This window comes from Microtus oregoni, unplaced genomic scaffold (assembly GCF_018167655.1).
Source record: "Microtus oregoni isolate MIOR12 unplaced genomic scaffold, Mior012 000038F_ref0000394, whole genome shotgun sequence".
NCBI lineage: Eukaryota > Metazoa > Chordata > Mammalia > Rodentia > Cricetidae > Microtus > Microtus oregoni.
The window spans coordinates 24394981-24416718 of NW_024543097.1; the positions used below are offsets into that span (position 1 = coordinate 24394981).

The following is a 21738-nucleotide window of genomic DNA, read 5'->3' on the forward strand; positions in this document are numbered from 1 at the left end:
ATAAACTTTAGTATAAGCTGGGCTTCATGGACTGGGCCATGTTTCTCTCCATGGTCAAGGACAATTTAGGCTTTGTGTTGTTAACGGAAATATGTCACAATAAACATTAAAAGTATATACACTTTACCGAAATGTCTAGAGACACTCTGCCCCCAGGCAGACAATGAATGTTTCTTGGAAATGTTACAAAGAAATAACTAATTGCAATTAGCAACATTTCCATGAGACTAAAGTAATGTATTTATGCTCCTTAAGAGGAATGGGTTAACAGCAAGAACACAAAGGTATTCCATAACAACGGGTAATAAATTAGACCAAGGCAGGTCCAGCATCAGTGTATCAAACGTGGATGCATTTGGAAAGAGCCCTCTGTGAGTTCAGACACCAGCTTACCTGGCTAGTCGTTGTCTTCGATTATATAAAAGTAAACATGCCTGTATCTTGCTTTCCAGCTCAATGTGTTATCTGATAGTTTAATGCCTTTTTGTCCAAATAAGCTCTTAACATTTTTCATTTGTTTATTACAGATACTGCATTTTGGGTTTTAAAGCATATTTGATTGCAGTGTGTGATTAGGTCAAAGCTTTTGAAGAGAGGAATTATCTTAAACTGAATTTTCAGTGTCTCCAATAAATTCTTGTATCAGGGTAATATCTATCTCCCGGTGTTGACTTTCAATAATTTTCCGAAGGGCTATCTTAGCAATAATACTGTTGACATTCTCCTTAAACAAATGTGGTGTGTGTGTGTATAAAAAAGATGGCGTATTTCATCTGCTCCTGCTTCCTCAGGCGTGCTGTGAATCACGGCGGGATGAAGCGTGAGTGGAAGTTAACTAATGGACGCTCATAATTTAGGCAGCAAAAACCAGAATTAATGTATTATCCCTCCGTAGCTTCGCATACTTGGCCAACCCAAACTTGCTTTCTTAGAGAAATACGTGACTGAGACAATTCCCATCTGCTTTTGACAGACACAGGGGAAGATTCCCACAAGTGACTCGGTTAAAAGCGCTTCTTAAGGACTATAAAATGGTCATGATTCCGGGGGGTTATTTCATCAAAACAATTTTTGGTGATAAGAATAAAGGATGGAAGAAAAGAAGGAAAGAAGGAAGGAAACCCATTGTATGAGACCAACTTTTGTAGCCAGAACAGCAACTTCCAAGATATTATAAAATGATAAAAATAGAAATAGATGTTTAGGACAATGGGTGGCCATGCTGATCGTGATTCATCTAAATTTCTTCTGTGTGAAGTGGAGACTTTCATTTAAAAGAAATATTACAAGATGTGTGGGGGAAAATCGAAGGGAAATTAAGAAGGAATAATTTTTTACACCTCTCTCCCACAAAAGATCGCAGCAAGGCCTCCAGAGAGCGGAGCCCCTCAGCCTTGCCTGGAAGACATTGCCTTTGGGATTGCCTAGAGAGTCTGCTAAGCAGCTGGCGCAGGACGTCCTGTCCTAAATGCTCTTCCAGAGAGCAACACACCTTCCAGGGCTCTGCGGTGTCCAGTGCCTTTCTCCCCAGGCAGGGCCTAGCGCTCATTGCTTCTTCACCTCCACCACCACACCACGCTCAGACCTGTTACCCCGCTGGATCCCTTGCGGTTGCTTACTGCAGCGCGGGCAAGACCCCTCTATGTCTTTAAGACTGGTAGGCTAGGCGCCCAACTCTAGATAAGATTCACCTGCCTGCCTGCATCCTGCGACTCCATGTCGCTGTACAAACCCAGGCCTGAGTGCTTGGTGTCTCCTGCGCTCCTAGCGCCCAGCAATTTGCTTCTCATGGCTGTGACCCTGGAGCCCCAGCGCAGGACAGAAACCTCCCTGCCTTCTCAGGTAAACTCTGTGGCGACATCATTGTACCTAATGGGCGGGCTAAATAGGGCTCGAACGCTCTACATTCCGAGGCGAGGGCCGGAACTACAGTCAGAAAGAGCTGGTTGCCTGCACCACGCGTGGACTCTGTGGCGCCGCAGAATGCGCGCGAAGCAACAAGTGGGCCACAACCCAGAAGGCATAGCATCTCCCGGCCTTTGCTGGCCTGAAGAAGACGTTTTGACAGCTGCTCCCCACGGGGTCACCCATAGACACCCAACCAACAAAAATGGGAAGTGTGACCATTTGCCCAAGAAATGTATTAGGACCCTGCTTGGGAGCCGCTAGCCCGAGGGTTCCGAACTGATGCCCCTGGCAAAAGGCCTCGGACGTGCCTCCGGGACAGAGGAATTTTCCCATCTCCCACCAATCCTTGCAGGGTGGAGAAACTCAACCCTTCCCGTGCGGTGGCCTGAGGGATCTCCACGATGAAGGATGCTCTGGCCCGCCCGCCCACCATCCCGTGCGTAGTGGGTGCCCATCACACGCAGCACCTACCCTGGCGTGCGGGTCCGGAGGTGGGTGGCGCGGCGCTAGTGGGAGGCGGACATGGACCACGCTCCCTCCATGCGCCACACGGAGAAGGCGTAGCTGAGACGCTCGTGAGCCACGTAGCTGCAGCTGGTCATCTTATTGTCCATCTCGTCGCTCTGCAGAACCTGGTAGAGGAAGTCTATGTACCTGGCGGCCAGCTTGAGCGTCTGGATCTTGCTGAGCTTGTCAGAGGGGAGCGTGGGGATGATCTTGCGCAGCGCGGCGAAGGCCTCGTTGAGCGACTGGGTGCGCTGACGCTCGCGCACGTTGGCCAGGATGCGCTGGCTCTGCAACTCCTCGAAGGACTGCGCGCTCGGACTGCCCTTCTTGCCGCGCTTGCCTGGGGTCGGGCTGCCATCTTCGCTTGACTTCTTGCTGTAGCGCCGCTTCCGGCCGAAGCGCTTGGGCTGCCGCTCCAGCTCTTCCTCGCTGGTGCCCAGACTGTCCACGGGGGACACAGGCGAGCTGGATCCCTCCTCCATGGCGCCCGCCCGGCGCGCGTGGGGCTGGGGGGCGCCGAGCGCACGCCACTCGCCAAGCCCGCGACCGCGGAGCACAGGCTCCTGGGTCGCCTGCAAAGTCTCTAATTTCGAGGCCGGCTCGTGCAAAACCGAGGTCTCCGGGAGAGGAAGTTATTCTAACTTTTTTGGAAACTCTATCCCGGCTGGGTTGCTAAATAGCTGTCAGGAACGAGGGCGGCGCGCTGATTGGCCACGGTGGCCAGGGGCAGGACAAGTTCTGGGGCCTTCGCCGGCCGCCCCCCCCCCCAAGGAGGGGGGGCGGCACTTTCAGTTTTGTCTCCTCTTTTTCGGCCCTAACTATGGCCGGCATCTCGGAGGCCGGGTCCGTGCGTGCAGTCTGCGCTGCTACCTAAGCCGTGGGCCGCTAATCAGCGGTACTGATCCTAGACTCAACCGACCCTGGCTTTGTCTGAGCCTCGTGGAGCAGATTTGTACCCTTCCCGGGTTCAGGATCTCCACGAGAGGTGGAGGAGGCGAGTCCAAGCCCAGATGTGCCCCGTGGACCAAGGACGCAGCTGGGAGACACTTGGGGCGCGCACTGAGACCTCACCGTCAGCAACGCGATCCTGCCCGCAGTGAGTGGAGCTGTGCAGGCAAGCAGAGAGCCATGACCCCGCAGGGCAGACACTCGCGTGTCGGCAGAGATATCCACCTCCACAGTCTCGCCTCTAGGATCCATAGAGACGCCGCCCGTCTCGGGCCAGAATGAAGAGTTGGGGGACCCTTTTTAATTTCGACCTTCTGGCTGAACTTCGGTTTGGACACCTTTTCAGAACCTACCTCTAAATGCCTTAAGCCTAAGTACCACAGCGAGCCTCTGCGGGAGCGCCGGGTGCCTGCCACGCCCGCCTGCCTGGCCCTGCCCCGAGTGCTGGGTCCGGGTTTAGGGCTCAGCCTCAGTCTCTGCACTCTGCTTCGTTTGCGAGCGGGTGGTGAACCCAGAACTCGGAGAATAGGGAAAGGCAGGCCCTTCCTGAAGTCCCCTGCTCTGGGCACTGGTGGGTAGCTTCGGCAGGGGGGCTCAGGGATGCAGAACATTGGGCCAGGCCTTGGTGAACAGACATCACCGACCACGGCCTTTTTGCCATCTGGACGCTCAGCGCCAGCGCGTTTGAAGTGCTTGGGGTCTCTTTGTTCGCCAGGCCGCTCTAGCTGGGGCCTGGAGGTGGTTTACAGCTTCCTTGCCTTTGAACCTATTCCCAGGTGACCCGGGCTCAACTAGGCCGGGCTTGAGCATGGCTGTCAGAGGAGCCCTGTGATCAAGGGCTGGTTAGGTCTTATTGAAGTTGAACCTGGGGCCAGCGACTCCTCAGCTTCAGCAGCTCCTGTGGGGCAGGCGGGCGGGCCACGAGGTGGGGCCCGCGGGCTGAGACCACTGTCTTGGGAAGCTGGAAGGGCTCTGTATGACACCTCTTGCCCTCTCACCAAAGACCTGGTTCCCTGCTCTTGGGGACATCCAGCGCCAGCCACCAGCAGCACCGGGAACAATGCTCCATGGCGAGCAGGCCCACTTGCAGAGGATGGTTCCCTAAAGGCTCTCTGGCTTCAGAGGCTAGTTAAAGCTTCAGTCACTGTGCCCAGCCGGACCCAGGCTGCGTGCCTTCTGTCCTGCCTTCTGGGAAGACCACATTTTATTCAATGCCCCAAAGTAGCCTGCTTTCTTCTTTTAAAAATTTACAGCTAATTTTAGGAGCAAAAGAGAACCCCCAGACCTCAGGTTCCTGCCTGCCTGGGGTGGCTTTTCTGGGGACTTGCGGTGAAAGAGTACAGAAAAACTAGGTCAGTTTTGCCACCCTGTATCACCCAGGGTGAGGAGTCCCCCTTCCACGCCACCCCCAGCTCGGAACCCCTTTAAAGTCTGGCTTAAATAAACCACGTGGTATTGTCCACTCCCTAAAACCAAAGGGTGTTTTCCCTGACAGAAGCCTTCCAGTGTCCAGCCCAGCCCCCTCCCCCCTTTTGTGTCTGTATGTTTCTCTTTCTCACTCTGTCTTCTCCTCTCCCCTCCTCCCTTCCTCCACGAGGCGGAGGTCATAGCCGAGGAGGAAGAGAGAAGCCTCCTCACAGGTCTCAAGCAGCCCAGGGCTCAGTTCAGCCTGAGGATGAGGGGTGGGGACGTTGCATGGAACATAGAGCTGCCACTAAAGATAGGGGTTCCCTTCATGTTGTGGTGACCCCCACTCACAAACTTACTGTGTTGCTACTGTGTAATTGTAATTTTGCTACTGTTACGAATTGTAATGTAAATATCTGATATGCGACCCCCAAAGGGCTCCTGACCCACAGGTTGAGAACCACTGACCCAGGAGCTAGGCATTTCATCCCAGGCCACTGTGGCCAGCCTTTTGTGGATTCCCAGCCAGCAGCTCTCTTAGGTCTTTGCTCTTCTTCAGTGTGGGGTGGGGTTTTTCTATCTTAAGCACTTCTAACAAATCAAAATTGTATAGAGTCGGAGAAAAATGCTTGCTGGTGGAATTTGGAACACCCTTCTCTCTCAGTCATTGCTTAGTTGAAACTTAAAAATACAAGAGAGGGAGAGAGAGAGAGAGAGAGAGAGATCGACAATGCCAGGGTCTCTCCAGTGTTGTGAACCGGGCGATGGCAAGGTGACACTCAGTCTCTCTTTCTCTCAGGTTGGTTAAAATGAAACGCTAATGAAAAAGGAACCGAATTGGGAAATAATATTCTGGCTATTGATATCGCCTGAATTTTTTTCCTTTTACAAACCAAGTTTTTAATAAGGTTAATAAAACCAAAGTATTAATAACTCAGGAACAAAATGTGTTTGTGTGTGGATACCCCCCCAGACCACCCAGGCTCACTCAGACATGTGTGAAATATCACGCAATAAGGGTTCATGGGCACACATGCAGTTCTTGGTATATTTATTCATTATCGAATGTGGAAAATCATGTCAACGCTTCTTTTCATGTGTGTAAAAATGTATGCTTTGTTTCACGGAACCTCGATTTATTAAATAAAAATACAGCCTGAAGTTTGGAAAGCTTCTTCTATAGTTTTCTCTGCACCAGGAGCCCTGTTTTCACAGTGAACTTAATGACTGCTGGCTAGGTGTTAGTGACAGTAAAGAACTGTCACCTGGAGATGGTCTTCAATGCTAGGACACTATCAGACGGCTCCTAGGCTTTATTGGGATAATAAAATGTGTGCTTGATACTCAGGAAATGTTTTTTACAATCCCTCAGAAGCTGTATAGAAAGCAATAAATATACGTTCAAACGCTACGGCTGCTATCTTTTTTCAAATTGCAGGTACAGTAAGCATACCTGTCTGCTCCTGCAGGCTCCCCAAGTAAAGCTATGAGAGATGAGATCAGGCATTTAGCAGGGCTCCTGTGTGTACATGCTGGTGAGCTGGTGGGTTGTCACCTCCTCTTGAGTTGAGTGAGGCAAAGCTCAAGCAGACGACAGAAGCCAGTATTTGTGCAACAGACCCTGCGACATCTCTCAAGAGGTTAAAGATGCCTTCTTGGCTCTTTCATTGCTCTCGGAAGCAGCTTGCCAGTGACTTGCACATCAAAAGAACCCAGGTACCTTTCTTTTGAATCATTGTCTCAGACACAGGGCCAGTGAACATGACACTCTATCTATGGGAACCCCAATTCCAGGGGCGGACATTTGAGAATTGTGTCAAGCTGGTGGCCTGTCTGTAAACCGTAGGAGTCTTTAGATTGCTTTGCTGGGTGTTAGAACTGTTTGGGGGATCATATGCTGTTGGCTTGTTGACAATACCCTGTGCCACTGTCGGTGCCCTTCTTAGATGGATTTGCGTAGTTCCGAACGCTCCCCATGTGAGCATCTGATCAGCAGACTGGGGAACTGAAAAGGCATGTACTTCTTACCCTAAGATCCCAGGCTTAAGAAAGTCTCCCAGTGAATGACTGACTCCTAGGGATGAGTCTGATGTCTTCCCGAAAGAAAGCCTCAGAGCCAATCCTGTCCCCATGACAGTGGCAGCAGAGACTGAAGTCACACCTCAAAGGACTAGAACTCATGTCCAAGGTACACTGTAGGTCAGAAAGATTCTGCTTTTAAAACTCCTTCAGATGGGTGTGTGCTGTGACCTTACGGCAGCACTGCGTTTGCTGTTACCAGGGGTTTCGTCCACTGTCAAGGCTAGAAACATCCCTGCCCTCCCTACCATCCTTCTCCCGTTTCTTCTTAATTTGATGCTGCCCTGGTTTGTGGAACTTAGAATCAGCTGAAACACCAGCCTCTGACAACACCTGCCTTTTCCCGAGAGGTTGAACTGAAGAGACAGCCTACCTTGAATGTAGGTGGCAGCATTCCAGGGGCTGGGGTGAGACTATGGCGCGGGAGAAAGTGAGCCGAGCACTGGCATTTATCTCTCTCTGCTTCCTGATGGAATCAGTTACCACCCCCACTCCAGCTGCTCTGCCTTCCTACCCATAAGCCAATAGAAGCCCTTCTTTCCTTAAGTTGCTTCTTGCTAGGCATTCCATCAGGACAATAAGAAAGACTATTAAGATACTGTCAGTATTCATGTTTCCAGCGACAAGATCAGCATTGCTTCTCTGCAGCCTTAACTGTAATTGTTTCATGTCTTTGGGAGTCAGGGTTTCCAGAGACAAAGGAAACAGACACAGATATTATCTGAGAGGAGGTAAGTAGTGATGCTGATTCTAGAGGAACTGGGGATCATCCTGTATTTTCTTATCGATGGGCATCCTGGTGCTGACCCATGGAATACCTAAGATTATTGACCTTTCTGCTATCTGCAGGAATGGACCATTGGTCAAGGTCTGGAGCCAAACTTTACCACATCAGACTGGAGCATCTTTTTGTAGGGGAAGGTGAGGACAGGAATCTTTCCCAGCCTACTTGGTAATGTTAAAGGGAGAAGAGTCTAGACATGGTTCCACAAGCCAGAGCAGGGCAAGATAAAAAGGTCTTGGGATAATGACCATGGATGGAAGCATATACAATACAATCAAATCCATGAATCGCAATGTCAGTCAAACACAAGTTTTGGTGCTCACCATTGGTGCTGCTCTGGGAATGCTGGATAAGAGGGCAGGGACAAGCATGTAGCCAGGCTTTCTTACCAAGCATGCTTCGAAGTCACTGAGCAGTTGCTGAGAAAACGGCCCGTTCTCAGGATGCTCTCAATGGGTGAGGACCCCAGCATGGTGGGGGTCACAGCAGCACCCTGCTGCACAGCTCTAGTGGGAGAATGGGTCTGAACACTGAGGCAGACAGAAGCAGTCCACCCTGGTATGACTAATAAATAGACCAGCTCTCCCAGTACTGCGTTCTGGGGGCCAGTTCCAGGAAATCTATGGTGAAGATGGCTAGGTATAATGTGTCACATGGTGCTTTTGACTCTGCCCCTTCTGCACAGTTCCCAACGGGTTCCTTGCACTTACCAGTGGGTAAGACGGGCTGCATCTGGAGCCATGCCACTGGCTAAAGAATGCCTAAACCCCTGCACTGGGACGGTACCTGTGGCAGGAGCTCAGGGCCTGGTATCCTTGGTTTCAGAAAGTCAAAGAGCAACCCATTCAAATCTGCTTAGTGAAGTAAGAATGTATTAACTCATTTATGTGAGTCTTGGGCTTGCTCAGGCTTAGCTAGATGCAGAAGACTCAATGACTTTATCTCTGGCCTCTCCTCTGTGTCTCAGTGCTGCTTCCCTGTGTGTGGAGATCTCACATCTGAACCGAGAGGCCTGAACCTCCAAGGTGAGAACTGACTTCAGGGTGAACAGCTGTGATTGCTTCTGTGAAACACAGACAGGAGGTCAGGCTGGTGTCCTGAAGGTGAGGAGGTCCTTAGGAAGAGACACTGGGCTGGTGACAATGTGTGTAGGTTTGCGAACTATGGAAAGAGGTGGGCAAGCCTCCTGAGGCTGACACGGAAACACACACTAAGTTTAGATTTCCTGCTGGTGGCAGTGGGAAGCAAAGAGATGTCCCAAGGAAGTGATGGCCATAATCGATTTGGTTTTGAAGGCAGCTGCCAAGTAGCAAGCTATTGCAGAAGACAGCCAAGGAACGGCTGCATGTGTGCACACTCATGTGTGCAAGGGGGAGAAAAGAGAGCATGTGCACCTGTGTGTACCTGTCGGGGTGAAGAATACAGCATATGCCCACGTGTTTATGCGTACATATATGTGTGACCACACACATGTGTATGTTGGAGGGGAGTGTGTTTCTGTAGGTATATGCACACGTGTATTTGCACGAGGTATGGAGGATGAGGGACTGATTGCTCCTGGTGTGACAAGGATGCTGAAGCTTGGCTTGGATTAGAGCAAAGTCACATTCATCCTGCACAGGACAGCAACAGTATCTTTGTGGTTTGGTTTAAACTAGTTGGGACAGGAAGGCATGCAACTTACATGCTGTTTCAGTATGTAAGGAAACAAATTAACAAGGACCAGCTACAGTGCTGGCTACAGAGAAAGGCAGTCACAAGAGACCCGATTCTGCCACTGTCCTTGCCTGCGGTGACCTTGGATTAGTCCACTCAATGCCAGGGGACTCAGTGCCCCCTGCAAATGAACAGCCTAATGTGGATAAGAAGTTTCACTCAGTCACAATGAAGGCCCCCTCCTCATTCAGAAATGGGAACCTATGTTGGGGATGCGAAGGCATTGAGGGAACAGTGTATGACTCTCTCTACTCTGAATATGTGCAGGGGGCTTTGGTGGCCTCACATGCCCAAACCTCGTAAAGTCCTGCTCCAAGGTGGCCTGGCCATAAATGTTCCTGAAAAGGTCATTTGAATTTATCATCCCCTATATTTTATAATTACAAATTATGGCCTCTCTTCCCCATGACAATTTTGAGCTTTAGCAGACCTTAAATTAAAACTTTATACATGTTTCAAAACAGTCGTCAGAAAATGTTAAATTCACAAGTTGGGAATGTGACCAGAGCAGCCCTCACTACTTATCTGGCATGTTGAAAGCCATGAGCTTGGAATTAAATTTCTGTGTTAAAACTCTGATTGTATCTCAAACATAAAAACACACCAAAGACATTTGTAGGGGAACAGTTCTAGGCATGAGGCGAATTCCTCTTTTATGGAGGTCACCCGCACAGCGAAGCATGCCCTGCAGGCCTCTCCAGAGTGACAGAGACAGACACAACTGGACGTCCTTGGTTAAGGTGTGTGTGTTTGCAGGCACATGTGATTGTGTGTTTGTGTGCACATGTGTTTGCTTGTGTTGTATGTGTGCATATATGTTTGCATATCTATGTTCATATGTATGTGCATTTTCTGCTTCTATGTGTGGTGTTCAGGTGTACTCATGTATATGCATGTTTATGTGTGTGTGCTTTGGAAAGAACTGTGGTGACATTTATCCTCCTTAAGTCATGCATATTGGATTATTTTTACATTTTCACACCTTTGCCATTTTGTGTGTGTGCATGGATGCCACAGTGCACATGCACAGGTCAGTTCTTTCTTTCCTCCATGTGGACCTGGGAAGTGAACTCAGGTCATTAGGCTGGGAAGCAGGTGCTTTCATCCAACAATCCATCTCACCAGCATCCATTTTATTTAATTTATTCATTTCCCTTTGTTTTTTTTCTCTCGTATTGGGGATAGAATCACACCACTGGCCTTCACCCCTGATCATAGACTACATCTTTATTTCAGAAAAACTTTAGGAATTCACATGACTCTGTCTTACTGATTTATTCTCTTATTTCTCTCAGGGGAGAAGAATTAGTAACAGCCCATGAGTATCCCAATGTCAGGCCCATAGCCACATCCACGGCACTGGGTTTCCTCACACCGGAAGTTCCTCCCGGAATGATGGCACCCGCCCGCCACAGGCTTCCTTACAGCTCTCTGTGCTCTTCCTCTCACGATTCCTCCTGCTTCCTCTTCCAGAAACTGTTCACACCTAAACTCCAACACATACGCGACACTCTCTAACTTCTGAGAAGAAAGTCAAACTAGGGCTGAGGAGAGGTTTAATGGGTACAGCATTGCTGTGAGTGAAGCCAGGTGTTTGGATCCCCTGTAAAGCCCAGACATGGTAAGGTGAATCCTATAGCAAAATAGAAGGTGAAGACAGGGACTCCCAAAAGCTCTGGGGCCAGCTAGCATGGCAGACACAAAGGCAAAGGGACCCTTCCTCAAACAAGGTGGAACTGAAGAACCAACATCTGAGGTTGTCCCCTGACTAGCGTCATGGCATGTGTATACCCACACTCCCCTGCACAAACATGTGATGGAGGAAGGTCATTGGTTAAAAAAATAAAGAAACTGCTTGGCTGGCCCTCATAGGTTAGAATACAGGTGGGTGGAGAAAACAGAACAGAATGCTGGGAGGAAGAGGAAGTGAGCTCAGACTCGACAGCTCTCCTCTCGGGAACAGACGCCTCAGAGAGACGCTATGCCCCGCTCCTGGGCAGACACACACGATGAAGCTCCGACCCAGGAAGGACGTAGGCTAGAATCTTTCCGGTAAGACCGGTGCTCACAGATTATTAGAGATGGGTTGATCGGGATATCAGAATTAGCCAGTAAGGGCTAGAGCTAAAGGGCCAAGCAGTGTTTAAATGAATACAATTTGTGTGTTGTTATTTCGAGGCATAAGCTAGTCAGGTGACCCGGGTGCTGGGGATGCAGCTCCACTGCTCCTATTACTACAAACATGCTCACGCTCTCTCACACTTCATACACATCCACGTGTGCAAGTATATATACACACACACCCTCCTGAAAATATAAGAATAAATTCAAACTGGTTTTACCCATCTTTTGACAGATGCTCTCACACACCAAGTACACTCGTGGATGCCAACTTTGCATGATGAGAACCCCATTAACTCTCTGGGCCACACGAGGCGATTTCCCTTGCGCAATGTCTCCATCTCCAGTGCTGTCTACTGCCAACCCTCTACCACTCCAGAGGAGGCACGCTAGAGTAAGAGAGGCATGAGGCCTGAAGAGACTGGCTATGTAAGGAAGGAGGCATGTGGACTAGTTTCCTGTTTCTTCTGTTTTAATGCAAGACTAGGACTGGATGATCTTCTACACAGACTCCACAGCCAGTATTTTGCAACAGCCGTGCAAGCATGGAGCCCTTCAAATAACTTGATCTTTCCTTTAAGCTTAAACTTAGGGAACGTGGTTGCCTTAGGGTTTCCATTGCTGTAAAGAGACACCATGACCAAAGCCACTCTTAGAAGGAAAACATTTCATTGAGGGCTCAGGCTCGCTTACAGTTTCAGAGGTTAATCCATTATCATCATAGCAGGGAGCATGGCAGCGTGCAGGCAAACGTGGAGGAGTAGCTGAGAGTCCTACATCTTGCAGGCAACAGGAAGTCAACTGAGACACTGGGTGGTATCCTGAGCATAAAAAGCCTCAAAGCTTGCTCCCACAATGACACCCTTCTTCCAACAAGACCATACCCTTTCCAACAAAGCCACACCTCCTAATAATGCCATTCTCTGTGAGATTCTGAGGGTCAATTACATTTGAACTATCACAATGGTCAATTCGGTGAAAAGAATAGAGGGAAGGGAAGAGGAAGAAGAGGAGGAGGAAGAGGAGAAGAGGAAAGGAGGAGATGGAGGAAGATGGAAGACGAAGGGAGAGGGGAAAGTGAAAGGAAGTTGATGACGAGGTTTGGTGATACCTGGTACCCAACGAGCAGCCACAGGAGAATTGACTCATTTTCCTCTCGCTGTCCTGTGGTCTTGAGGGCCCAATTTTGTGGTGGACAGCGGGAGCTCAATTCCCTTCACAGTGTAGAAGGAGGAACTGGGCTTCTGAGACTTTAGCTTAAAATCAACCAGTTTTCAAAGATATGGTTTATGTGAGAGAAATCTGACCCACTTTGTGATCTGACAGACAAAGAGCACTGTGGGGCTTCAGTAAATTCCCCAAGCCCTACTCTGATCTGATGTCTGCTCCAGATAACCATAGGTGAGGGCTTCATGCCCACCTTCTTGCATTGGGAACAAAGTTTCTGCCATTTACTCAATGACTTAGTGCTCTAATGCCGTGAAGAGACACCAAGACCAAGACAACTCTTAACAAAAGAAAACATCTCACTGGGGTCTTGCTTAATATTTCAGAGGGTTCGTCCATTATCATCATGGTGGGAAGTGTGGTAGGACACAGGCAGACATGGTGCTGGAGCGGTAACTGAAAGCTGCATTGGCAAAAGGAAAACAGAGACAGACAGGCAGACATACACACACACACACACACACACACACACACAGAGAGAGAGAGAGAGAGAGAGAGAGAGAGAGAGAGAGAGAGAGACTGGACTTGGTCTGGGCTTTTGAAACCTCAAAGCCTACCCCAGCAACACATCTCCTCCAAAATGGATACACCCTGGTCTACAGAGCTAGTTCCAGGACAGGCTCCAAGGCCACAGAGAAACCCTGTCTCGAAAAAACAAAAAAAAAACAAAATGGATACACCCCCTCCAACAAGGCCACACCCCCTAACCATTCCAAACAGTTCATCAGCTGGGGACTGAGTGTGCAAGCCTATGAATCCCCGGGGGCCATTCTCATCCAGACCACCACACTCACCCCATGTGAGCAGCTGAGGCCTCTGTGTCTCTCCTGAGGGTTCCGTTGATTGGCATGCCAGTTCACACATTCCTCGACTTGAGACGACTTTTGTCTCTGACATGCTTTTTATCTGTGTTTGTTCTCTCCGATACATATGGTATCTCTCGTCTCCAGGGGTGGAACGGTTGGTCCTGTGAAGTGCCTGCCCAGCCTTAGAAGAAACTGTCAAACTACTTCCCATACAACCAGCCCATTTTTGCATTCCAGCTTAGATTCAGGAGGCCTTAGCAAATAAATGAGGGCATAAAACACCCTGCTGGAAAACCTGGCGTTTCCACACAGTGCTGGTCAGGGAAGTAAGCATGGTACAGCCACCGTGATTGACAGCTCGGCCGGTCCTCAGGAGCTTAAACACAGAATGACCATGTGACCCGCAAGCCCTACTACTGGGTGCATACCTATGCAAAAGTATCAAAAACAGTGCTTAGCGAAAGCTAGTGTGTTCATGCACGGCAGCACCATTCAGAAGCACCCAATCACAGCAAGCATTCACAGGCCCACAGACAGAGGAACAGGTCAACGAAATGCAGCATAGCTATGCAACGGGGCACCATCGAGCCAGGAAAAGGGGTGAGGGACTGGAGCAGGCTATAATGAAAGCAAACCTTGAAAACTGTGTGTTCAATGAAAGAAGTCAAGCACAAGAGCCCACAGACGTACACGTAACTGCATGCTTCATATGTGTGGAAGATTCCAGATAGATAACAACTCCATGGGGAGAGGGAGCAGGTGGTGGGTGCCAGGAGCTGGAGGGGGTGGCCTCTCAGCCAGGCCTCCAGCTTTCTGTGTTTTATGACCCTCGGGGTAACTGGCAGAGTCAAGGAGGCACTGTCCTTTAGAGCAGTAACTCCTGGAGACAGGAAATAGCTTGCCTCGCAGCACCCTCCGTGTGGAGGACTTGATATTTTCTTTATGCTCACATGTAGGAAAAATGGTCAGTTAAGTGAAGAGGAAAGACAAGGAATAGGAGGAGGAGAGGGGGAGGGGCAGAGACTCTGTCCCCTGCATTATCACAGGGTCCTGCTGTCCCCAGTGTGCAGCCAGGAGCACCCTACAGACAAGAGCCTGCTGGGACTAAGCCTTCAGCCTGTTCATTCACCTTCCTTGTTTGTCTTTATCCGGACAAACCACAGTCCAGGCTGTTTTAGTTGTGGTGTTTGTATTCTTTTGTATATATTGATTCTACCTTGGGTATCATAGGCTTCTCTGATGTTTATTTGGTTGTTTGTCTTTAATTTTGATTAAGCATAAACTACGGTCACACAAGTCTCTCTCTCTCTCTCTCTCTCTCTCTCTCTCTCTCTCTCTCTGTATGTGTGTGTGTGTGTCTCTTTGTCTGTCTGTCTGTCTCTCTGTCTGTCTGTCTTTCTCCTTCTTTTTCTGCCCTTGAGACTATGAAGACAGGCAGGGAAGCAGCTGACAGAGCTCACGCTCTTACACCCTCAGTCTATTATTTACATTGATTCAACTTCTAGTGGAGCGGACTCACCCCCATCTCTGAGGTGCTCAGCTTCTGATAAACTTGTCAGGGTAGTTCATTGCTGATTAGAAACACAACCCTTGCATTCTGATCTGCACCCCTGCAAGTAGTATTTATTTCTCTGGGAGACCTCATCTGTCGTGTGTTCCGTCTCTCTTGTCCTCTGCCCTGTTATGCTGCGGTGTGCTGTGTCCTGTCTGCTGGCTGACACATGCATGGTGCCAGCTCTGGCTAGGATTCCTCTGATGACTCTCTCTTTTTCTGGTTTTTGAGACAGGCTTTCTCTGTAGCTTTGGAGCCTGTCCTGGAGCTAGCTCTTGTAGAACAGGCTGGTCTTGAATTCACAGAGATCTGCCTGCCTCTGTCTCCCGAGTGTTGGGATTAGAGGCGTACAACCCCACCACCCAGCTCCTGATGACTCTCTTGATGGTTTATCTTTTATAGATTCTTGGCACTTTGTAGCTTGCTTACTGAACGAGAGCTACCACACCCCTTGGACAGGCTGTTGGTATGGAGGCCGAGTTGATCTACTGAGAGTCACCTGCACCTCTCACTGTAGACACTGGGCTCCATGTTTCCACCCTGAAAGACTGCTACTGCCCAGGTTGACTTGGGGCCTAGATGTCCTATGACTTTACTTGTTCCGTGTTTCTGCTGCACCTCAACTCTCAATTTGTCTTATCCAACTGTCTGTGTGAGGTGAGGTCTCAAATTCTGGGCTCTCTTATTCTTCCGTGTGAAAACAAAAGCCCATCACTAAGAACTGAACTACCCCCACCATGCCCTTCCCACCTTGATGAACACTGCTCTGTGAAACCGAGAGCCCAAACAAATCCTCCCTTAAGTTGCTTCTGTCCTGTATGTTGTCTGAGCAATGAGAAAAGTCCACCACACAGTGATAGCTTAAATGAGAATGGCTCTCACAGCTTCATATGTTAGTCCCCAGTTAGTGGAAGTGTTTGGAAAGGATTAGGAGGCATGGCCTTGTTATAGGAGGTGTGGCCTTGCTGGAGGAGGTTTGGCCTTGTTGTAGGAGGTGTGGCCTTGTTGTAGAAGGTGTGGCCTTGCTGGAGGAGGCATGGCCTTGTTGTAGGAAGTGTGGCCTTGCTGGAGGAGGCGTGGCCTTGCTGGAGGAGGTTTGGCCTTGTTAGAGGAGGTGTGGCTTTGCTGGAAGAGGTGTGGTCTTGGTGGTGTGCCCCTGGGGTTGGGCTTTGAGGTTTCAGAAGGCTCACACCAGGCCCAGTATCTCTTTCTCTGTCAGCCACCTGTGAGGATGTAAGCTCTTAGCTTTTTCTCTCTCACCACTCCTGCATGCTGCCGTGACGATAACGGACTAACCCTCTGCAGCGGTAAGCAAGTCCCCAGTTAAATGTTTTCTTCTTCAGCCTGCACTGGTCATGGTGGCTCCTCACAGTTCATATGCATCACATCTGGCCTCTCCTGGCCATTGGCTGTTGGTGGCGCCTTGACACGCAGCTACCTCCCTCTCGTCTCAGCCTCTGTCTTCACACGGCCTTCCCCTTGCACTTGTCGCCTCTGCAGCTCCTACCAGGGCAGAGGTCATCCCATTTTTGTACCCACTTAAATAACTCATGCGATCTCCTCACTTGAGGCTCTTTGGTCACATGGCGTGTGCAACAGCCTTTTATTCAAATAGAGTAACTGGGGATTGGGATGTGGATGGACCTTTGGGGATGACCATTCTACCCTGAACACCTAGACTTAGCAACTTCAAGTTCAGCTGTGGACTGATATGGTTCTTGCTCTTCTTTCTGCCTTGCCAAAGAACCCATGTTCCATTGCACCCCTCCTGGAGCCTGGCACTATGGGTAATTTGGCTCCCCTGATGACCATGTGTCATCAGCTCTGCATGGGACCTGTGAGAAACTGCCATCTTGAAGATTTTGAGGATTCTTCTCGCAGACACCACCCCACAGAGTCTATGAGTCACACAGTCTGGTGTGGATATAATAAAGTCCTCTCTTCACTCTGGGGGACATTTCTGGACAATATAAGCTGGATTTCCTTATACCTGGAGTCAGTGCCTGGCATGTGCTGAAAATTCCACGTGTAGGATCTGCCTCTGGGCTCCTTCCTACACTCGCCCACCTCTCATGTGTTTCACAGGGAGCAATGGCTGCTGAGCTCCTTGATAGTGGCTTATCCTCATCAGTCACTGTCTGGTTACAGAAGTGGTCCTGGGGCTGGCTGATCCGGGGACCTGGGCATGAAAGGCCCAGTCGTAATGGGGACAGCAGAGAGACAGAGATTTTCCAGCGTAGGTCTAGACTGGAACTTCTGTTCAAAGTCCACACATCTCCCTGTTTGTTTATTTGGACCCAAGTACATACAGGCTGGACGGTGACTCTAATGTGGACCCGGGAGCCACGGATGTGCCTTTTTCCCTCCAGGTGGAGGGACGGCGTGGGCTGGCTGTGGTTTCTGATTGCCTTTCACCCTTGGCTTCTGAGCACACTTTATCTTTTGGGGTCATGGACATATTTACACCTAGTCAATCCTGCTTTGGCTCTCTCTCTCCTTTTATTTGGCAGAGCTATGCTGTTTTTTTCCTGGAGGGAATTGGTCCCGCAGCCCTGAACATCTGGGGACCGCACCGCCACATGGAGCGTGCACACAGTGGCCACTTGCTCTCGGTTTCACTCTGCCTCTGGCATCCACCACTCATGTCAAGAGGTCCAGTAAGGACCAGGGTCTGAAGGATGTAGGCAGCCAGACTGCACACTTTCCAACTGTTCTAAACCGAAGCATTGTGACCTGCCACTTCGCCTGTCTCGGTCTCCCTTCACGAGGTCGTTCCTGTTAGAAAATCATGACAAAGATGGACATTCAGGCCCCACAGATCTCACTTCTGCGACAAGTGTCCATGGAGTTGTGATCTTGTGACTCGACACTTTCTAGCCTTGGTTCTATAAACAGGTGAGATCGCAGGGCACACCGGCAAGCTTTCCTGATGACTGAGATGGTGGACAAGGAGGGACCTTGATGACTTGGGTCTTCCAGGCTTCCTCTAACACCCCCCCCCCCCTTTCCCAGTGACTCCGGAGTGGCCTGTGGGGACAGAACTTCAGTTCTGCAATCTCCCTCTCTCAGGAACTTCAACTTAGACAATGCTCCTGGGGAGGCAGAACAAGTTTCCCCTAAGATCCCCAGAACCTATGAACATACAGCCTTGCATGGAAAGAGGTCTCTTCGCATAGGAATGAGGGTCTTGAGGTGGGGGAGGGTGGAGAGCTGAGCTCAAAGAGGAGCTATGGTGCCCAGGAATAGATGGACGTGGCCTAGTGCTTCCCAAACCGCCCCCACCTCCCCGAAGAGCCAACACAGATAAGAGACTGTCACAGCTCTCAGTCCACACTGCTATGGCAGGACACTACACAGCAGCTGTCTGGCCAGCTGCCCGCAGTGAGCACAAGGTACAGCGCTCAGGCTTAGGATGTGGTGTCCTCATGATGCTACTCTCTGCCTCCCGGAATTAAGCCCGGCTGTGCAGCCCTGTGCACCGCCTGAATTTGCTTAATCACGTATTAGCTTAATTTTCTTGCTAAACCAAGCCCCCTCAGGGACCCCACATGAGGTTTGTGACAGAATGTGACAACAATTCTGATGGATGTGTGGGGAGCCTTATTAAAATCCAGACCAGTTCTCGCACCCACAAACCCCCCACACTCCCAAAGGATGTGGCTGGCCCAGCACGCGGCACCCTGGGGCTGTGTTGTCCTGTGAGGGTTGAGAACTGGGCTCAGGCCATTTTAAGTGCTGTTGACATCTTCCTTGGTGGGCTCTCCTAATGCTCACCCCTTTAGCTCCATTTCTGTAACAATAGAGATTATTTTCAGGCCTGGGGTGAAGGAGGCTTTGCATTCCTTGTCAGCGAGAATCCTGGCCTGTTTGTTCATTGAGGAGGCAGTTTGATTGGCTCCAGTGTTGATACTGTGGGATTTTGTCTGATATGAAAATGAAGGAATAGGAAGAAAGACTTCATTTGCTTCAGGAGAGACTGACGATTCAATTGAAATGATATCAGAGAACAACCATGCAAAAGGCACTGCCTTGTTCCGCCTGGGTTGCAGAGAGCGGGACTGCCTCACAGTGAAGTTGGATGAACGCGGCCTTCGGGAAGGGATGTTGTCATGGGGACTCATCAGATGCATAGAGTCCTCGCCTCTGCACAGATGCTGCACACTGTAAGCTGCAGAGGGACCAGGAGGTCTGGAGAATGTAGCTGAGTGAAGGAAGGTTCAGTAGGAGCAGATGGGGGTGCAGAGTTTAGCTTTGGTGTCCTCAAGTTGTCCCCCACACAGAGGAGTTGAAGTGTTCAGTTGGAAAATTCTGTGAGAGAGTCTTTTCAGGCCATGTGTGCACCAACTCCCTACTCCATCCCCAGGGCACTGTAGCGATTTCCGTGACTAAGTCAAGCCACAGTCCTCTTACGGTCACTGAATGGTATCAGTCTGATAGGATGGTTACGGATGCTGGCTGTTACAGTCAGTCTTCATTGACAGCTATGTGTGATTTAGATCACCCTGGACACAGGTGGACCGCTAAGTGTGTCTAGAAGGGTTGTTCCGAAAAGGTTTAATTGAAGAGGGAAGAATTCCCGTATCCGTGGGAGGCAACACGCCATGAGCTAGGGCCCCAGATGTAAAAAAGAAAGCAAGAGCCAGCTGAATGCCCCGGGAGTCATTTCTCTCTGCTTCCTGCCTGTGCACACAACACGACCAGTCTGCGGAGTCTAGTCGCAGACTCCGGCTGCCCTGCCTTCCTTGCCGTGATGAACTGCACCTCAAAATGTGAGCCAAAGATAAACCTTTCTTTCCTTAGGATACACTTCTCAGTTTTGGCATAGCAACGAGAAATGTAAGTAATCCACTGATCGGTTCCTTGAAACGTGCCGCTGATGGACTCCAGTCCACAGTTAGTGCCCATGAGACATCAGGCATCGTCTACCAAGGTTGCTATGGTTCCCGATGGTCAAGCAAGCAAGGATCTTATGCTACATGTGTGCATGTTTGCACAGCAACAAAATGGAGCAAGACACTCACCACATGTAGATGCTTGTCAAGCTGCCATGGCTTGGAATGAAGTCAGATGTACATTCTTCATGGGAGCCAGCATGTGGGGAGAGCTGCAAGCGTGTTCATAGAGTTGAATGGTGGAGGGTTTGCCAATGTTCTCTCTGAGTATGTGTGTGTGTGGTGTGTGCACATGTATGTGTTTAGTGGGCTTTGTTTCCAGGGAGCTATATTATCCTTCCCACTGAGCTGGAATGAAATCACAGCTCAGGGTCCGATGACATCACTCTTTCCACTTTGGGCAAAGAATGATGTATCACGAAGCGTTCTTTTCAAAGTCTGCTTTGAAGAGACGCTGGGAGAGGTGGATGGCAGCTGGGAGAAAATCAGAAACAAGCTGCAGCCTCTGCCTTCCTGCCCAGGCGCTGCCAGCCTCCTCAGGAGGAAGTGCTGCTCCTGACAGGAGGCATGGGTGAGTAGAAGGATGAGAATTAGGAAGTCGAGGTGGTGCCTGTCCAGTATTGTCTCTCATGCACCACTTCCTCTGGTCACTGCTTAGTGCCATCACCTCTAAAGAGAAGGTGAGCCGGTTCAGACGTCTTGTGGGAAGGTTTGAAAGGGCGATCCAGTCAGTTTCCCAACTTGTGGAGCCTGTCACGGCTAGAACTGCTACAGATTGAGTTCTCCAAGCCGCTGGGCTCCCATCACAACTTTAAGTAGGAAAAATGCATGTGTCTATATTGTACTCATATGATACTCATATGATATGACTCATATCATGTGTGAGAGGACCTTAGGGGCTGGGCTTGGTGGCTCATTCCTGTGATCCCAACACTTGGAAAACAGAGACAAGAGTATCGCAAATCCAGAGTTAGCCTTGGGACACACACACACACACGTGCACACACCTGCAAAAGCAAAACAAGACATTGAATCTAAGAACTGTGCATTGCTTTTTTTTAAATTTTGCTATTATTAGTTGCTGCTGTTAGCATCCTGCTGTACTCAATTTCTAATCATTATCATTTATTGAACATTTATGTATCTGGTTATACAGTTCTAGGCACTGGGGGAACATCTTAGGACACAGTCTATTGATAAAAACTCTACTGTGGAAACCAGTTAATCATGCTACAGACATGTATTTTTTTTTTGTTAAACTAGGTATATTTGCCTATAAAATATAAAAATACTAACTACAGAGATTTTTAGGACTTGCTCTTTTTTCTGTGTTTTAGTGTTTTGCCTGCAGGTATGTATACACGCCATGTATATGCTGTTCCTGCAGAAGTCAGAAGAAAGCACTGCATCTCCAGGAACCGGAGTTACAGGTGGTCCTGAGTAACACTGACGGTGCTGGGTCTCGAACCTGGGCCCTCGTCAGACAGCAAGTGCTCTTAACCCCTGAGCTGACTCTTCAGCCTTCTGACTCCAGATTTGAAATGCTGGCTTCTTGTGCGGAGATGGAACAGAGAAGGACAAAGATGAGACCGTGAAATGAGATAATCAAGGAGTGAGAATATGCTAAAAATAACGTACAGCTTCCAATACTCTCTGCACCCTTGAAACAAGAAAAAGACGACATGGAAAAGGAAATTTTATTAAAAGATTGGGAAAGTAAAAAAAAAAATTAAATCTTACAAGCAAACAAAAATAACAGGTCAACAGCCTGGATTCCGGCAGGGAATCTGG

The 21738-nt window shown here is 49.4% G+C and overlaps 1 protein-coding gene across 1 annotated transcript in view; it reads right to left on the minus strand.

The window, feature by feature from the left end:
- LOC121433532 (twist-related protein 2) overlaps positions 1-2974 on the minus strand; it is a 49460-nt gene extending 46486 nt beyond the window's left edge. The window contains exon 1 of the mRNA XM_041632000.1: positions 2380-2974. Coding sequence (XP_041487934.1) covers positions 2415-2897 — 483 coding nt within the window. The 5' untranslated portion in view covers positions 2898-2974 and the 3' untranslated portion in view covers positions 2380-2414. The remainder of the gene's footprint in view (positions 1-2379) is intronic.
- Positions 2975-21738: the final 18764 nt, after the last annotated feature.